We start from the raw sequence: 18,344 nt of genomic DNA on the forward strand, positions 1-18,344 counted from the left end.
GTTATTTACAATCGAATCGCACACAGCATCAACTTTTTCTCTTTCGCGATTCGGATCGGTGAGCACAGCTTGACTTTCACTCTGAACAGTGTACTTTCGCATCGCGATATCTCGATCTCCTTGGATCTCTCTTTATTCTTTGTCTTTATTCTTGTTACCTCAGAAAAATATTCCTTCATACTCGTATATATATGTTTTTCAATGATAAAGAGACTGAACATAAATTACTGCGTTTATAATATTTGTCATACAATTTTAAAACATTATTTATCCATTAAAAAATATTTTTTAATAAATAAAAACTTTGAACGACGATAAATATTCTGAAATATGATACAGTGTATGTAAAGAAAATTTGCAGTGTAAAGAATGGATTGAAACTCATATTAAAAATAATAAATTAGAAAAAAATCAATGACCGTGATATTTACAATTGCGAAGGAAACAACTTCCAGATGCAAATAGAAATAGTAATGCTTTTAATTTATTCATTGAAGGATTGAAAAAATATTGTATCTTTTCAAAATTGAAGGGAAATAGCAGAAATCTAAAATTAAACCAACGAATAATGAATAAAAAAAAATTTACAAAAAATTTAAAATTAAATTAAAAAAAAAACACAACAAATATTTACACATTAAAATTGAAATCTAGGAAAAGTATAAAATTAAATTTAGAAATTATATGGTAACTTGCCTCCACATCTTCAAATTTTCGTATTCAATTATATCAAAGAAGAAGATGGTATCGCGATACGTAAGATCGAGAAGATCTGTTGAACAATGAACCATCTAAACTAACAAATTATCGTCCTGGCAGGCTGGACCCATGCTCGGCCAATTGCATGCTCCGGCGCCATTGTCGAAGGTTAAATGCACAGGGCAGTTGAACATGTGGAGCGTGAACTTCTTCTTCCACTCGTCCCAATGACAAGCGTAAAACTTATTGCAGAAGTTGGGATGTCTGAACAAACCTGGTCTAGCACAGTTGGTGGCTCCATCTATGATCTCCTCCGATTCACCATCTCCATCAAAGTGGTTCACAGGTGTATCTAAATTTCTGGTGGCACTAATGATATTGGTAGAGGAGCCAACATTGTTCAAACTCTTTCCAGATCTGTAATTGGCAGTGAATTTTGAAGTATCAGAGTTTATTGAAGGAGTGACACTTGGCAGATAACCAGATGATGGCGTCTCTTGGATTTGGGAATGACTCTGTATTTGATTGTTCCAGATCTTTATTGGTCCTTTAGAAGATTCGTAATTGGTCACATAATCTCCATCCTCGTATGAGTTATTTTCCTTTTCAAGATCTACGTAAATTTCTGATTCGTCGTAATTGGATAGATCCACTTTGCCTTTGGAGGAATCAATCAATTTGGAACCTGGACCTCTAAGATTGGCGAAAGGATCTCCTCTACAGGTGCATTCTGCACCTAATTTTCCAAGCAGAAGAGGATGCAGATCACTCCATTTCACTATCACTTTGCCTTTACCTACAGCTGTCGACTTGGCAGTAGTTTGGTAAGTGATGATTGAGGATGGTTTTGAATAACCTCCAGAATAAGTAGTCACTGAGAAAGGCGATTGTGTCGTTTTAGTGGCTGAGGATGTTGATGCAACATAACCTGGCTTGGATGTTGATGATTGTTGATGAATCTTGGAGTAATCTGCTCCAGAAATAGATCCTGTTGTGTAAATATCATATTGGCTTGGCACATATTTTGTATTGCCTCTATAATTAGTAATTAATTTTCCAACTTCTTCTTTAGAAATTCCTACGTTCGTAGGAGAACCATCACTAGTAACCGATTCTATAGTGTATGTTTTAGAAGTTGCTGGTGTTGATTGTTGATAAATAACACTAGGTTTTCTATATTGATATGTTGTATCAATGGCTGGCGAGATTGTGCCGCTAGGCAAATACTGAAAATTGAATAAAATCATTTAAACAAAAAATATATTTATTAAATAATGATGATCTTATTTAATAATTAATAAATCAAAATGTTCTTAAAATTTACCTGTTTTAATGATTCTGAAATACCAGAAGGTGTTACAGTTTCAAACACGTTCTTGGTTGTGGTGAAATATCCAGAACTGGATGATGGAGTAGTAGATCCAAACTAAAAATATCATTAATAAAATTATTATAAATCATACAACAATAATCTTCCAGATTAAGAAAAAAAGACACACCTCTGGACCTGATATCTTGAACACTGTTGCTGGTGTACTAGTAACATATTCGCCCTGTTGAGTAGTTTTTATTCCAAAATCAAATTTGGATTGAGTCTGAGTACGATATTTGTCCTGACTTATAGTCACAGGAACAGGCGTCGAAGATACAACAGTCTTATATCCAGTATCGATCAGTGGATGAACTGTGGATACACTGATTGGAATTTTAGCTGCTTCAAAAACTGTTGTTTTATAACTGTCAAATGGTCCAATAGTATAACCAACAGATGTACCAATTGTGGGTGCACGTGTGAAGCCACTTGGTCTCTGATAAGTGCCTACAGTTGGATTGACAGGTTCACTGAATTTTGACGTATTATACAATTCAACATTCAAGAAAGGCGTTGGAGTAGTTGCAGTAATAAAACTGCCCTTTGTCGAAGAAATTGGTAAAATTTTCGTTACTCCACTATCAAATGATATACTAGGTGTAGGATAGGAATAGGTAGGACTTTTCGAAAGTCCTAGATTAGGTTTAGACTGACCTATATCTTGACTGTATGTCGAAGTTGCTCCTGAATAGGCTTCATTGACACTGCTTTCAGTGGATGATTTCGTATATCCTGCTACATTACCTTCGAAAGCTTTCGCGCCAATATGTTCAGGATTAGGAGTTGGAACTGATTTTCCAGTACTAATTACGTAACTACCACCAGCGCCTAAAGTAGCAATAGTAAAGCCAGTCTTAGTAGGTCCAATCTTAGTAAATCCACTAGGGTATGAAGATCGATCTCTGCTTCCAGGAATAAGAGTGTCTGGGGGAATAGATTCTCCAGATGGTCTATAATCTGGAATATCTTTTTCTGTATATTTGGTTGTCACATCGCCATTGTTAAATTTGATAGTACCGCGTCCTCCATTATCATATTCATTAGTCTTATAACTGGTGCCATGTGCTGGTGACACGTTTGCAATTTTAGTTCCATATGAATATGGTGGTGTGACAATTCCTGATGGAGTTGTATAACCTGAATCAGTAAATATATGATGTCCTGTGGAGCCAATTGTTCCTTGATCGATGGAACCACCAATAGAGACTCCAGGTGCCGGTTGCCCTGTAAGTATTAATCCAGGACTCGTTTGACCCTTTACAACAGTTCCAGTTTCTGGTGCTCCGGTTATTACGACACCAGGTGTAGATGTTCCATATATCACAGTTCCAGGACTAGCAGAACCATAGATAGTTTTGATTCCATCACCGACCACGTAGCCAGGTGTACTTGGACCAGTTTTTGTATATCCTGGATGACTTACTCCAGTCAATATACTACCTTGATCGGAAGGACCTGTGAAAACTGTGCCAGAACTGCCTCCATAAGTGATAAGTGTTCCTGGAGTGGAGCCTCCAGTGATGATCGATCCCTGGACACCGTGTCCTGTTGCAATATCACCAGTACCGACGGTTGTTTTTATTTTATAAATGTCGTTGGACGTTACGTCTCCATAATATGGCGTAGAAGGTACATGACTTCCTAAAGTAGCATTTAAACCTCCAGTATATTCACCAGTGACTTGATAAACGTTTGTTTCAGAAGTAATTCCATGGTTTGAAATGTAATCATTTGTTGTATACGTTTGGCTACTTGGTGGAGGAGAACATTGGATGGTAATACAAGTTGGTACATTAGGCTTGTCCACAAAAATGGCTACAAATTGAATAATAATAAATTAAATATTTGAATTATTTTCAAGTAAAATTATTCTTATGAAAACTTACGAGTTTTTGAATATATATTAGTTAATCCAGTTCCAGTTGTACCACTGAAAGTATAAATTGGAGTCTGTGATGATTGTCCACTTTGGCCTCCTGTTCTAGATCCTGAGAATTTCGTTCCTGTTTGTCCAGTATAAATGTATCCAGTTCCTGAATAATCAGTTCCTGCAGAAGATCCTGATATCGTTGATCCATAAGTAGATCCTGGAGATTTTACACTAGGAAGACTATCTTTTATTCCTGATCCACTATAGTCTTCTGTTACAATGGTAGGAGTTTCTCTAGAATATCCATCAGTGAATTGCACATTGGTACCACTATATCCTCCATGACCTGTTGTTCCTGGATATCCTTTATCAATTGATTGTGATCCAGTACCATGACTAATAAAATCTTTTCCGAAATATTCTAGACTTGTACCAGTTTTACTTGAATATGTGGGTCCAGTATAACTTGTGCCAGTTGCTCCATTATATATTCCATTTGTTTCTGTATGTCCAAGGTTTCCTGTTCCACTGTATCCAGTAAATACTTGACCTGTTCCAGTGTATCCAGTAGGACCTTGACCTGTTCCAGTGTATCCAGTAGGACCTTGACGTGTTCCAGTGTATCCAGTAGGACCTTGACCTGTTCCAGTATATCCAGTAGGACCTTGACCTGTTCCAGTGTATCCAGTAGAACCTTGACCTGTTCCAGTGTATTCAGTAGATACTTGATTTGGTCTAGTATGTCCAGTAGATACTTGCCCTGATCCAGTATATCCAGTAAAGACTTGACCTGGTCCAGTGTATCCAGTAGATCCTTGACCTGTTCCAGTATATCCAGGGGATTCTTGACCTGTTCCAGCGTATCCAGTTGATACTTGACCTGCTCCAGTATATCCAGTAGATCCTTGACCTGTTCCAGTATATCCAGGGGATTCTTGACCTGTTCCAGCGTATCCAGTTGATACTTGACCTGCTCCAGTATATCCAGTAGATCCTTGACCTGTTCCAGTATATCCAGGGGATTCTTGACCTGTTCCAGCGTATCCAGTTGATACTTGACCTGCTCCAGTATATCCAGTAGATCCTTGACCTGTTCCAGTATATCCAGTAGATACTTGACCTGATCCAGTATATCCAGTAAATACTTGACCTGTTCCAGTATATCCAGTAGATTCTTGACCTGTTCCAGTGTATCCAGTTGATACTTGACCTGATCCAGTGTATCCAGTAGATACTTGACCTATTCCAGTATATCCAGTAGATACTTGACCTGGTGTAGTATGTCCAGTAAATATTTGACCTGATCCAGTGTATCCAGTATGTACTTGATTTGTTCCAATGTATCCAGTAGATGATACTTGACTTGTTCTAGTTCCTGAATATCCTGTATTATGAGATTCTGTGTATACTCCACTCGTTGATCCATAATGATCTGGTCCTGCACCATTTGGATTATTATAATTAGATGATCCTGTTTTTCCAGTTTTGTCACCATAGTTTATCGTGCTAGTTCCTGAATATCCATGATCAGTTCTTATTTGACTCGTACCTGTTCCAGTATATCCACTTCTACTTCCTGAATATCCAATAGATCCTTGATCAGTATACGAAGTGCCATGATCTTCTCCTGCTGATCCAAAATATCCAGCACCAGTTGTTCCAGAGTAACCATCAGTTTTTTGACCAATATATGTAGTTCCATGACTTATTCCTTCTGATCCAGAAAATTCTTTACTAGGTGCAGAATAACTACCAGTAACTCCAGTTGTTATAATATAATTACTAGTTCCTTGATTAAATAAAATTCCATGGCCTTCTACTTTTGATCCAGATAATCCACCAAGCCCTTGATCACTATACGATGTTCCATATCCTTTTGTTACTGTTGTGCCAGTATATCCTCCAATTCCTTGTCCAAAAGTGGACCCAATTCCAGCTGATCCAGAAAATCCTGACCCAGCACCAACCGTTGTACCAGTATATCCTCCTCCTCCCCCGGTTCCCGTGTACCCATGAGGTAATGCTCCAGTATAATATCCTCCAGTACCTGGAGTGGATCCTGTACCATATCCTCTGCTATCATATTCTGATCCTGTGTAACTACCAGAATAGCTTACTACCAGCCAAGGCCATTCGCAAATTAATTTTTGCTCGTCGAAAATCAAACCGTACGGGCAACGAAACTCGTAGGCCATTATTTCTGGTCCTCCTATCGTGATAATTTTCATTAATCATCTATTTCAAATTATGAAATTAAAAAGAACGAATGAAATAAATAAACAAGAGATACAAACCTAGATCGATGCAGGCGAAGAACCAACGAGGATTTTGAGGATCCGCGAAATAGCCAGTTTGGGATGGACAATGGAATCTCACTCTTGTCACAGGTGCAATTTCGCTGCTTCCAGGACATGGAGATCCTTCTGGCATGGAACCTGGCCAAACACAAACTTCTGTACTCTCGTCGAAAGATAAACCTGCTGGACAATCGAACTCGAACACGGAGTAATCTTCCACTTCTTGATTGAATTTCACGCATCGATAAAATCTGTTCAAAAAAAGTAGGAAAATTTTATACAATGATCAATTTGCAATTGGGATATATTGTACCTGTTGCAACTCTTAGGATGGACGAAGTAACCTTGTCTGGAACAAGTGAACTCAGTTTGAGTGTTCTCTCGAACTACTCTGATATGTCCTTCTGTATCTACTACGCGAACAACTCGAAACTCGGATGATTTGACTTTAGTTGAATATTCAAGTTCTCTTTGCTGAAAAAAAATTATTTAATTTTATGTAACAAATTAAATATTTAACAAAACTGTTATGTTTTTGGCAGAAATAAAATATGTATATCATTAATAAAGTAATATAAATTTCTTATTAAAAAATTGAAATCAATTTAAATAATATTGGAATTATTTATATATCTATTGATATATATATGATCTGAACTTTTATCAAAAGATCGACGTATCGATGAAGATTTCGATCAATAAAATTAATTTTATAAAATATCGAAAATTAAATAAAGCATTAGAGTTATATCGAATGTTAAATAATAATAAGAGGAATGTAAGATCCTTTTCAAAATATTCCATTGTCCAACAAGTCATATTTAAAAACAGATGTTAATTAACGTTAATAAGAGTCCAATTATTTTTATTTACGTGTAAATCGTCTTCCAAAGCATTTAACACAGCAGCTCTAGACTTCCTCTTGAAATCCATAAAGGAATGATGAATCTCATGCGTGATAGGCGCGCCACATTTCGTTTTGAAATCATTTTCTATATCCTGTACACCTAATCCGGGGAGATCTCGAACCAGTACATATTTTCCCTTCAGAAATCAATCATAAAAATCATCAATTGTGAAATAATTTTAATGAGAATTAAAATGAATATTCCTCTCACTTTAATTGAAACCGATATTCTATCTTCAAAAGCAATCCACATTTTGTCTTTGAAAGAGTAAGGAGCAGTAAGATCTTCGTCTCTTTCCACCGTCCACTCTCCTTTATTCATCAAATCGCATAACTGAAAGTATAATAAATAACATGTCAATGCAAGTTCCATTTATTCAATTTATACAGGATGTCTAATTTAATTTATCATTATAACTAGATAGAAGAAAAAATTTCTAACATAAAAATCTTAAAAGCATTTTCTCTTATGTATCTTCTATAATACTCTACTTATTAAATTTAAATTAAATTTTCAAAATAAATTTTATCTTCCTCTATATTAATCTTCCCTCAAATTCTACACCTTTAAAATCACTTCTCAAAAATTGTCTTCTTCTTCAAAAAAGATCCGATTTAATTGATCAATCCAAAATTCTTCTCCATTATTTCTCAAAAAATTGTTCATATAAATTGGCCTGTTTCACACCTGTTTCTGATCAATGACAATCGGTTGCATCTCCTCGGTGGGCGCGCTCGGGGCATTGTCGTCCCGATCCTTGAGCGTAAACCTGTAAGCGCTTGACGGCACGGACACCAAGATTTTCCTCTTTGGCGCGCCCAATCCGCTAATCAAGTCGATCAAACTATCCGCGTTGAACATGTCGAAGAGGCCCATCAATCGTGACGGATGGAACGTACGATAAGACTCGTCATCTTCGACCAGGTAATGCGTGGGTACCGTGAATAGATCCACGTACCTGTCGGCGAAAAACACGGAACTCCATTTGCATTTATGCACATTTATGCGAAGAGTAATGAAAAAAGAAGAGGAGGAGGAGTGAGAAGAAGAAGAAGAAGGAGAAGAAAATGAGGGGGAGAGGAAAAAAGGATAATCGTTAGTCGATTTATTCCATTCCATGAATCATTTCTGAAAATATACATAAACACGTGTTGTTTCGAAACAACGTAATAGTTCCGGAATAGTATCGCTTGTATAAGCTGATCATGATTACCGCTATAAGTGTCGTCTCGATATGACTATCTCATTCATATTTCAAGAACGGTCTCGTGTTACCCTAAAACTCATGCATATGCGATGAAATATTTCGCATAACATAAGAGAATCATAGGCAATAATAGGTTTGTCCCATTATCCGTTATACGACATCTCGTCTTAAAAAATGCTTCATAAACATTGTTTATAACATACTTTCAATCGCCATTAAATATTATCAATAGCAAAAGTAGTTACTTATATATTCGTATATAGACACTCTGTTAAACATCCACGATTAATTTTTTCTTTTTTTCGATCGATATTTTAATTATATCTTTTATATACTACACGTGTACAATGTTATTCTTAGAAACGATCAATAGCAAAAGGAAAATTCTTATCTTACGTTCCACTTTACTATGTAACGCAACGTCCAATTGTCTGAAGCATCCATTGTCATTCGATAATTTCGAATGAGTTTCGATTCTCATTCCTTCTTTCGTTCTTTGCACCCTCGTCCATATTCAATGGCAAAAGTGGCAAACGATACAACGTGTACGCTACACGCATGTCATCTAAAGCGACCACGTTAATTGCAAGGAGCGTGAAAATCAAGCATGGTTCGACCGAGAACGAGGCGTATCGACTTGTCGCGGCATTCCTAATGTGTTATCCGGTTGAGAATTGGCACAAGGTTAGGCAGATACGTCGAGTATGGACGTGTAAGTAGTTTTTTTTTTTTTTTTTTTGCTGAATCCATTCCGATTGTCGGTCAATAATTCATGAACTTAAGCGCAATCGAGTTTCGAGATGCTACGTGTCTGGCTTAGGTCTGGTTGGAAGTTGGGCGTGCTGTGAGACGTTTTTTTCACGGCTGGAAAAGGGAATAGCTGGGATATATGTCTGAGAGTTTAAGGAAAGTTGAAAGGTATGTCGTTTGGAGAGAAGTGTCAACAATTGTTGATTGCGAGGAGAAAAATTGAGAGAGTTATTCGAATATCGCGTTACAAAAATAGTCAGTTCGTAAAAATACAAAGACGATGAATTTTACGAAATAGTACGTTATAAAAATTGTGTGAACTGTCTATTTTCGAATTCTAGTTCAAGTTTGTAATTTATCGAGTTTAAAATTAATTTCTTACTTGGATAATTCTTTCAAGTCGTATTGTTTGGCCAGGTCCTCTGATTTCGTGGGTAGGACCAAGAAGATTCTCTTGTCGTACGATTTCCTCAAGAACTCGTCTTTCAAACCTTTCACAAAATGGGCTAAACGTTCCTTTGTTCCAGCAGTCATGTTCAACTCGACTCCATCAACCTGTGGATAGATTGAAAATAAAAATCGTTCGAGAATGGATTATTTTGATTTTTTCTTTTTTTTTTTTCGATAATAAAAATGTGAAATTGCCTCTTTCAAAACTCCGATCAAACGAGCCGTGATCTCTTGGCGAACTGTGCCGGAAGTTCTCAACGTTTTTGCAGGATCGTCCACGGAAATCACGAACTGAAGAGTTGGGACAATCTCCTTCAATGATTTCCGGAAGTCTTCAAATTCTAGAAAGAAATTAATGAAATGGAAATATTAGTTACTTTGATATATTAAATTGTACAATTATCATTTGCGTAAAAGGAGATAAAGGAACGAAGGAATTTTTCAAATAATAAATAATTTGAGTTTAATTATATCTATAAAGGAAGTTTTCGAAGTTTTTTCGAGCGTTAAAAATTTTCTTATTTTTATAATGTAATTAATAATATTTCTTGCAATTTCTTTGTAATTATATCGTTCTGCATTTTATTTTTGAAGACTTGGTTATTGCATTAACTTTTTTCTAACCCTATATAAATTATCACAATTTTTTCTAATTTCTCAAGATATTCAATCTAATTACCAGATTTAGCGATAGTAACGTTCACTTGTAGAATAAAAACTGTTCTCTCTAGAATTTCCGGCTTCCTTTTCGTGATTGTCGATCTCGTCGCACAATCAACACGATACGATGCAGTTAGAAGAAATGTCTCCATATAATTAATCACGAACTTTCACGTATTTTTGTGATCGATTTTGACAATGATTATTGATTGAAAAGTTACTTTCTATTTTACTATCCTAGGATTATTTTAATATCCTAATTTTATTAACCTTTCATTATTCTTCCATTTATTAATTTGTTTCACTATATATGATATTTTGCATAAAAAGTAAATTTAAATTCAATTAAACAAACTCGAAATCTCGCAACAATAAATTTTAAAATTTTACTCGACGTAAGTAAGTGACTTTAATTTTTTTCTCTTCTTTTAAATTTTTGAAGGATATCTAGAATGTTGAGGAAACTTTCGTATAAACGAAAAACTTTCACATAAAAAATTACAAAATTAATAATAAGGATAAAATAAAAAAAAAGAAGATAATTATTTAAAAAATAAAATCCAGTCACGAAACGAAATTACTTAAAGTTACACCTCGTAACAATTTGACGACACGATGCTTCGATTAACATTTTTCTTCCTTCGAAAATACTTGTAAAAAGGGGGGCACACGTGAACTGGTTCACTCAAAATTTCCATATACGCTTGATCGATTACAGTTTTCACGGTTTTATGTAATTTTTTGCAATATGTAATTATGTTAAAAAATTTACTACACGAGAGAAATTATATAACGCGAGCACGATAATGATTATTTATTTTTATTCTTTATAAATGGATCAGCGAAAGTGGAAATTTTCGTGGATCGAGAAAAAAAAAGAGGCACGTAAAAATTTATCGCGATATTTGTCACTTGAAAATGAAGCTAGATTTTAAAGGAACGAGATTGAACGTTGATACACGAAATAAAATTCAATGGTATGCGAGGGAAAGTGATATTCGTTACATCTGGATCATCTATAAGAACCACTTTCAACGCCACTATCCCCGCTGTTTCATTAGCCACACCCATGCACGAATTTGGCCTGGGCTTGACAAACATTTTTCGAAACTCGCACGAACAACTCTTATTTGAATTTATATCGATCTAATTTAACATTTTCTTTTAACCGAATGCAATTCGCTATTTCATTTTTTAAATAGTTTTTAGTCTTTTTTTTTTTATGATGTTTCTTCGTGATTGAATTAAAAATTAATTGGAATATTCGATTCTATCAAATTTGTAATTCAAATTCTTTGAAACAAATTAATTTTAAATATATTATTTAAATTAATTAATTTTTATTTTCCTCCAATAAAAACATCATACGTGATAACAAATCCAAAAAAAAAAGTCTTTTACTTCTCTCTATTAATAATTTTTACTCAATAAATTCAATACTCTCATTTCTTAATACCTTTTCAAATAATTCTATTCTTCTACAAAATTTCAAAACCTATACAAAATCCAAAAAAAAAGAAAAAAAGATTTTTATTCAATTCCTAATTAAAAATTCCTATTCTTTTCAAAAAATCTAAATTCCCTATATACATCCTATACAAAAATAATTCTATCGTATCATAATCCAATCGAATCGATTAGCAAGGTTTTTCAATTAAAAAAAAAGAAAAAAAAAAAGAAAGAAAAGGAAAAAAAAACAAAAGAGCGAAGGTTTCGCCTTGAACCCTTTCCAATTCGTCCCTGCCATTCGATTTTAATTGAAACTGGCTCCTTTCGTTATCGAAAAGACGTTTAATACCACAAGACGAGACGGGTCGAACGCGACCATTCATGGGCAACGGTCGCAGAGAAGAAAAAGAAGAAAAAGAAGAATACGGTATGGATACTCGTTTTCAAGCGATTATGTCACAAACGTGGCTCGTGTAGACACGACTTCTGTCCTCGTCTCTCGAGTTTTTCACCTCATTTCGCCCCTTTCCGTTTCTTCTCATCTCGTATTCACACTTCCTTTTCTTCCTTTTAATCGCATCTCGATCTCTCGTGATCCGCGGTCTGCACGGCCAAAAATATCGAATTTCACGCGTGGCATACCGTCGTCAGCCAACCACCATTCTGTTATGCATAACAAATTGATTTTGGCGAAATTTCGAAATCTGTTCGATTTTTCTTTTTCACTCTTTTTTCTTCTTCTTCTTCTTCTTTCGATCGGTTGTTTGATCAAGGTTGTTTTTTCATGTTGCACAACATTTTCCCTTAACGGGGAAAGATTCGAATTTTGCGGATTTCAACGGTTGATCTCGATGATAATAAAGTGGCTGTTGCAACCGATTAATAATAAAGTGGATCTTATTGCAAAGTGAAGTCGAAGGCGTAAATAAGCGAGGAAGAAGAAAATCAAAGCGGTGAATTATTAATTTCTCGATAAAATGAAACAGAAGGTTTGATGAATATCGAATACAGATTATGTTTCACAACCGATGTTTCACCGACGCAAGAATTATTAATAATTTTATTAAGTATAAAGATGTATAAATAATTTCAATTTTGAGATTAATTTAGAGTAGAAAAGGGGATCGTTTTAATTTTTTTACTCCTCAAATAATTTTTATCAAATTATTACGAAAAACTTGTTCGAAGCGAAAAGAAGAGAACACGAGAATAATATTATTTCATTAAATATTCAAAATTTGATTATACAATTTACAATCATACACATATCTAATCACAAGATAAATTATATTTTCTTGTAACACGTTTTCTAATGAAACTTCATAGTTAATAATAAAATAAAAAAAAATATTATATAAAGATATGTAAAGGTGGAAATATCGTTACAGGAGCTCGAGGAATTTAATTGAAGTCTTTAATCGTCACTTTCTTGATTATAGATTTGATAAAGCATCGATTGAACGTTGTTAATTGGACAACTATTTCGACATCTTTTTTTAATAAGTAAATATCATTGAATTGACAATATTCTGACTTCGTCGAAACTATGAAATATAATCTTCTCGTTCGGGATTCCATGCAAATTAATTGGTACATCAAAGTCTCGAGAAATATTAACTTTTGACACGGAATAAATAAATAAAGAAAAAAAAAGCAAAGTGTGATGTTCATTCAAGATTTAACAGGATCGACTTGCAGCTGAATATTCATCGAGCATTGTCTTCTATGAATATTTTAACGACATCTTCGCGAGACAGACACACTTCTGCCTCGATTTTATGCATTCTGGACGCACTTCCGACACGAACAATATTTTTCTTTTTCGATTCTTTTGTTCATTCCGGTTCAAGGAAAGTCTTCGACTTTGTTTTGCTCCTTATTAGAATTTTCATTTCGCTTTTATTCTCTAATTTTTATATAATTTTGACCAGTTATTGCAATAAAAGCTAATTTTATTTAATTTTGATAAAAAATAATAATTTATATCGATTTATTAAAATAATTATTAATCACAAATAATATTAATAATATTTTTGAGAAGAGTTAATCACACTCGTAATTATATGATGATATAATTATTTTTCAATATTCCAAATGATAATGAAGCGGCATACATGTAAGTATTATTGATTGAATAATACAATAATGAAAAAATGAAGAACGTAACAATTTTTCATTAACGTGGAATTATTAATAAATAGGATTAATATACATAATGATTTTGATTGAAAAATGAACGATTTAGAATTGAAATGTCGATGATAAACGATGGAGTTAAATTATCGAGAAAAATCATCATAAATTACAGTGTGTGTACAGAAGTTTGATGAGGGAACCGAGAATTAATTTCTCAAGAGTGACAATATCATCGAATGTAAGAATACACCGTCTCTCGTGGTTGGATTTCGATATCCTGTTGCAAGTGCAAGGATGCAGCTGCACCTCCATGGATGTTGTGTTTATGCAACCGCAAAAAGCATAATCGTATGAATTATGCAACGTTTAACGATTGATACAAACATTTAATCGTTATTTATAAAAGAAAACAAGAAATTATTAATAATTAATTGCATTATTATTTTACATCATCTTCATCACTGGTCTATTCTATTTTATTTCCAATAAAAATTCTCTGATTTTTGACTGTATCTTGGGCCAATTTTTTTTTTTTTTTTATTCTATTTATATTATCAATTTTTATTTTTGGATCAATAAGATTTTAATTCCACACTGATTATCTTACTTGGAACTAGCTACGATATAAATATATCAAGAAAATGATCGTAAAATTACATACTGAATCGCAATCATATTTTTAATAGACGATACTTTTATCTATTAAATATCCGATTTGACACGCGTAATTACATTTTTCTTCTCGCCCGTTGATTTATCGTTTAGACTTAATCAATATGGGAAATCTTAATCGTTTGAAACTCTTTTTTTACGAAAAAATCCATTTCCAAGAACGTTCTCCGCATCGTTTTCTTGATATATCAACAAGATCTTCCCACACCGTTTTGTTTTTCTCTCTTCTTTATTTTTTTCTTCCAATAACAAGTGGAAAATCATTCGATACGATCGTCTGGCTTCGATCATCGCGATTATCAAGAATCAAGGAATCTTTCTGTTTCAAACAAGCGTGCAACTTTGTATATGCTCCATCACAAACATAGAAATACTTGGACTTGGACTTACCGGAAACCGAGAGATTTCGCACGTCGAGGCCTTTTTGCACCAAAGTGGTGCATCTGCAAATAGCTTCCGTTAACTGTTCCACCTCAGAAACGGAAGTGTAACAGACCACCTCTCTGCCTGGTGATATCTTCTGTTTCGGGCATTCTGAAATCAATCAACATGTAAGAATAAATTATTAATAATTCACATACAATTTCATACACATTTAACTTTTGTATCTTATTATTACATTCTAAACTGCAATCAATTGATATAATCCCAATAGCAATATAAACATTCATCGAAAAAATTAATATAATCTGAGTATTAATATCGACAAAATAATATAGAATAATCATTTATCAAGATTATTTTAATCTCTTCGTTCAATGGACTTGACACGATTACACGTAACGAAATTAATGATATTCCGTGGCCGTGAACGAAAAAAGGAAAAAAAGAAAAAAAGAACGAGCCAAAAATTAATAGGTTCGATAGATCTGTTTGTTATGTACATTGATTGACATCATCCTTCGCGTACGCTATGCAACCGTTGCTATAATAATCGTTTACATAGGCCTTGCGGCTCGCCGACGAGGAAAAAAGGATACTCGATGCTAAGGATGCTCTGACAGAAGATGTCGGTAGCTGTGACATTTATTATCAATAAATTTCAATATTGATGCCCAGAGGAAAATGTTTCCACAATGGAGGGAACGAAGGAGGAAGAAAGTGTGAATTGTTCGAAATTTTTAGAAATTTAATTATGATAATCTACTTTTTGGGGGGGGAGGGAATATTTTTAAAAGAGAGAATTAGATTTGGGACGAAATGAACAAAATTTTTTTTTGTTGGATTTGTTGGTTTCGATAAAGGGGAAAGATTTTAGATTAGTTTCTGTTTAAAGTGGAAAATTTTAGGTGTAAAGCATATTTGCATTTAGATTTGGATGATTATCGATAAATAATTGATGATCATCAAAAGTGTTCCATATATACGCAAGAAATTATTATTCTAACTCAAATTAGTATTGATAACATTCTTAAATATTCTGATTTCGAAATGATCATATTTTTATATTACAATCATTCTATGTTTTCACCTTTTAAAATTAAAAACTTATATATGAATTTTATAGAAATCGAAAAAAAACTTCAAATTTAGATAAAATAAAGATAAAATATTTTAACTTTAAAGATCTGCCATTCGATAAAAATTTTGTATTTATAGATAAATGATTAATCTATCCATAATCCAACTAAAATTTCTAACAATCCAAGCGATTACCAAGTGGAAAGTTAAAATTTACATTAACGTTACATTATCTTATACATAACAATAATCTCAAGAAATTCGAGAAAAGTTGCTCAAGTTGGGAAGCGGAGAAAGTGCACACCCACACGGATCTTATTTTCTCAAATCGCGTGATCCATGGCCAAAACGAAAGTTCCGTTTACCGATTTTTATCGAAGATGTATGAGCACACTCCCATCCAAAGAATCCGATTCTCGAGCATCGTTGCACGTGCTTACGAACGCGAAGATCGACCGGATTTAACGGCGTAAATGGCACTATCCTTGTATGGATCGTTGCTCCAGTTGGCGATGGCGTAACCTAACCTTAGAGGACAACGTGTTCCCGATATCGTTTACCCGATCGCGAAGAAGATGTGGTGATTGGACATCGTTCGATTACGATGGATATTTAAGTAAGTTTCGTTTCGATCCAAGGTGGAACAAAAAATTTCTGCGGTGTAAATCGATTTCAACATGGAGGATTTTATATAGTGGTTTGAATAATGTACGATCAAATTATTGTTTTATAATCGACTTTTAGAAAAATTTGAACGAAACGAGAGCAGAATCTTTGAAATGAAAAGAAAATATTTGTACAATACGAGATTGAATTTACAGTTATTACAAATTATGATGTTTTTACGAATTGGTATAATCGAGGAAAGGAAAATTTAGAAGAATTTAAACTAAAATGAGAATAAAAATTTTTGAAATGATGAACGAAGAATGGAGAGTATGAAGAAATTAGATTTGAGGAGTTGATTTTTGAATCTGGAAAAAATTTGTAAGAGATTTCCACGAATCTTAATGAATAATTAATGAATGATTAATGTAAAATAGGAGGTAATGATATATGTAATGATATACTTCAAGTAATACACTTCGCTAGACATATTCCATTCATTATTACTTTCATTCATATTGCTTACTTTCATTCAATGGAGGACAGTTTAGGTTTAAAACAAGTCTATCGAATTGACTTTTCGTTTCTTAAATTACATTGATTAATATAGAATTAAAAATTAATAAATAAAAATATGAATTTAGCCTGAGGTAAAATAATTATGAGATAAGAATTTCAATTTTTAATGAGTTTCTCTAATGATATATATAAATATGTTTTAAACGAGATTAGAATGGATTATGATCGTTAAAATATAATTATTCTATCTATTTCTATAACAACAATTATTTAATTGTTAATCAGCACGAGTAATAAATATAAAACTTATTTCTTCATTAAGGAATATTATTAAACAAAACGATTAGTTTTATTTAATAATATTTTTAGTTATTATTGATACCATGTTAGAATTTTTCATTCATTAAAATCCACAATATGATATTTCCATGATCGTTCAAAATTTGTGCATAAAAAAAAAAAAAAAAAAGAATAAATGTGCAAAGTGTGCAAAAATTAGTCAAGCTCAATCAAGTTTCCATCAAGTCCATGAAATTCAAAGATATTTAATTTTGCTGATGGAACACCTTCTTATCATTGACGTAACAGATATTATATATTTTTATAGAAAAAAAATATACATATTGTGTCATGGTACTAAAAAACTATGTAAATTTTTTAAATTATTATCTTAATCAGATTCCATTCCATAAAATTCCAAAAATTCTTTACGAATTGAGTAAATAGAATGATATGACATCTTCTAATCATTATAAATAAAAAATCTTCATTAAAAATTTTGTAAAAAATTTGCAAAAAATTGTTCAGATAAAAGTTTTTAATCAATCTCCATTATATATATATATATAAAGTCCCAAAGATAGTCAAAACAGGTATGATGAATCCTGATGATCATTATCAATGCAATAATATTTATATTTTAACAATCGTTACATAATTTTGAAAAAAATACATCCTATGGCAGGATACTAAGAAAAAAGTTATAGAAATATTTAAATTATTAAAATAACACGATCAATTTCCATTCTTGTAAAATTCCAAAAACAAATCCTTCAAATCCATATATTTAATAACTCTATATAATAACCAATAGCTTTTAAATCCAAATGAAAAAAAAAAATATATGCTAAGCCAAGATATTAATAACCACAACTACATAATTTTTTAAAAATAGCACAACCAATTTCCATTCTACATAAACAAATTCACATATTTAACTTAACACTAAGAACCCTAAATTTTCAAATCCCAAACGTTATATTCAAAAAAAAAAAAAAAAAAAAAAAAA

At 33.0% G+C, this 18,344-nt stretch overlaps 1 protein-coding gene across 3 annotated transcripts in view; it reads right to left on the reverse strand.

The window, feature by feature from the left end:
• Positions 1-717: 717 nt before the first annotated feature.
• LOC102681378 (mucin-19-like) overlaps positions 718-18,344 on the reverse strand; it is a 21,111-nt gene continuing 3,484 nt past the window's right edge. For all 3 annotated transcript variants that reach the window (XM_031512196.1, XM_031512197.1, XM_031512195.1), the window contains 12 exons: positions 14,861-15,004; positions 9,749-9,894; positions 9,486-9,658; positions 7,834-8,104; positions 7,357-7,479; positions 7,112-7,282; positions 6,552-6,712; positions 6,236-6,489; positions 3,958-6,150; positions 2,199-3,886; positions 2,024-2,125; positions 718-1,925 (listed from right to left, as the gene is read on the reverse strand). In XM_031512196.1, the coding sequence (XP_031368056.1) occupies positions 792-1,925; positions 2,024-2,125; positions 2,199-3,886; positions 3,958-6,150; positions 6,236-6,489; positions 6,552-6,712; positions 7,112-7,282; positions 7,357-7,479; positions 7,834-8,104; positions 9,486-9,658; positions 9,749-9,894; positions 14,861-15,004 (6,560 nt within the window). In that variant the 3' untranslated portion in view covers positions 718-791. The remainder of the gene's footprint in view (positions 1,926-2,023; positions 2,126-2,198; positions 3,887-3,957; positions 6,151-6,235; positions 6,490-6,551; positions 6,713-7,111; positions 7,283-7,356; positions 7,480-7,833; positions 8,105-9,485; positions 9,659-9,748; positions 9,895-14,860; positions 15,005-18,344) is intronic.

This window comes from Apis dorsata, unplaced genomic scaffold (assembly GCF_000469605.1).
Source record: "Apis dorsata unplaced genomic scaffold, Apis dorsata 1.3 scaffold_397, whole genome shotgun sequence".
In the NCBI taxonomy this organism is placed as follows: Eukaryota; Metazoa; Arthropoda; class Insecta; order Hymenoptera; family Apidae; genus Apis; species Apis dorsata.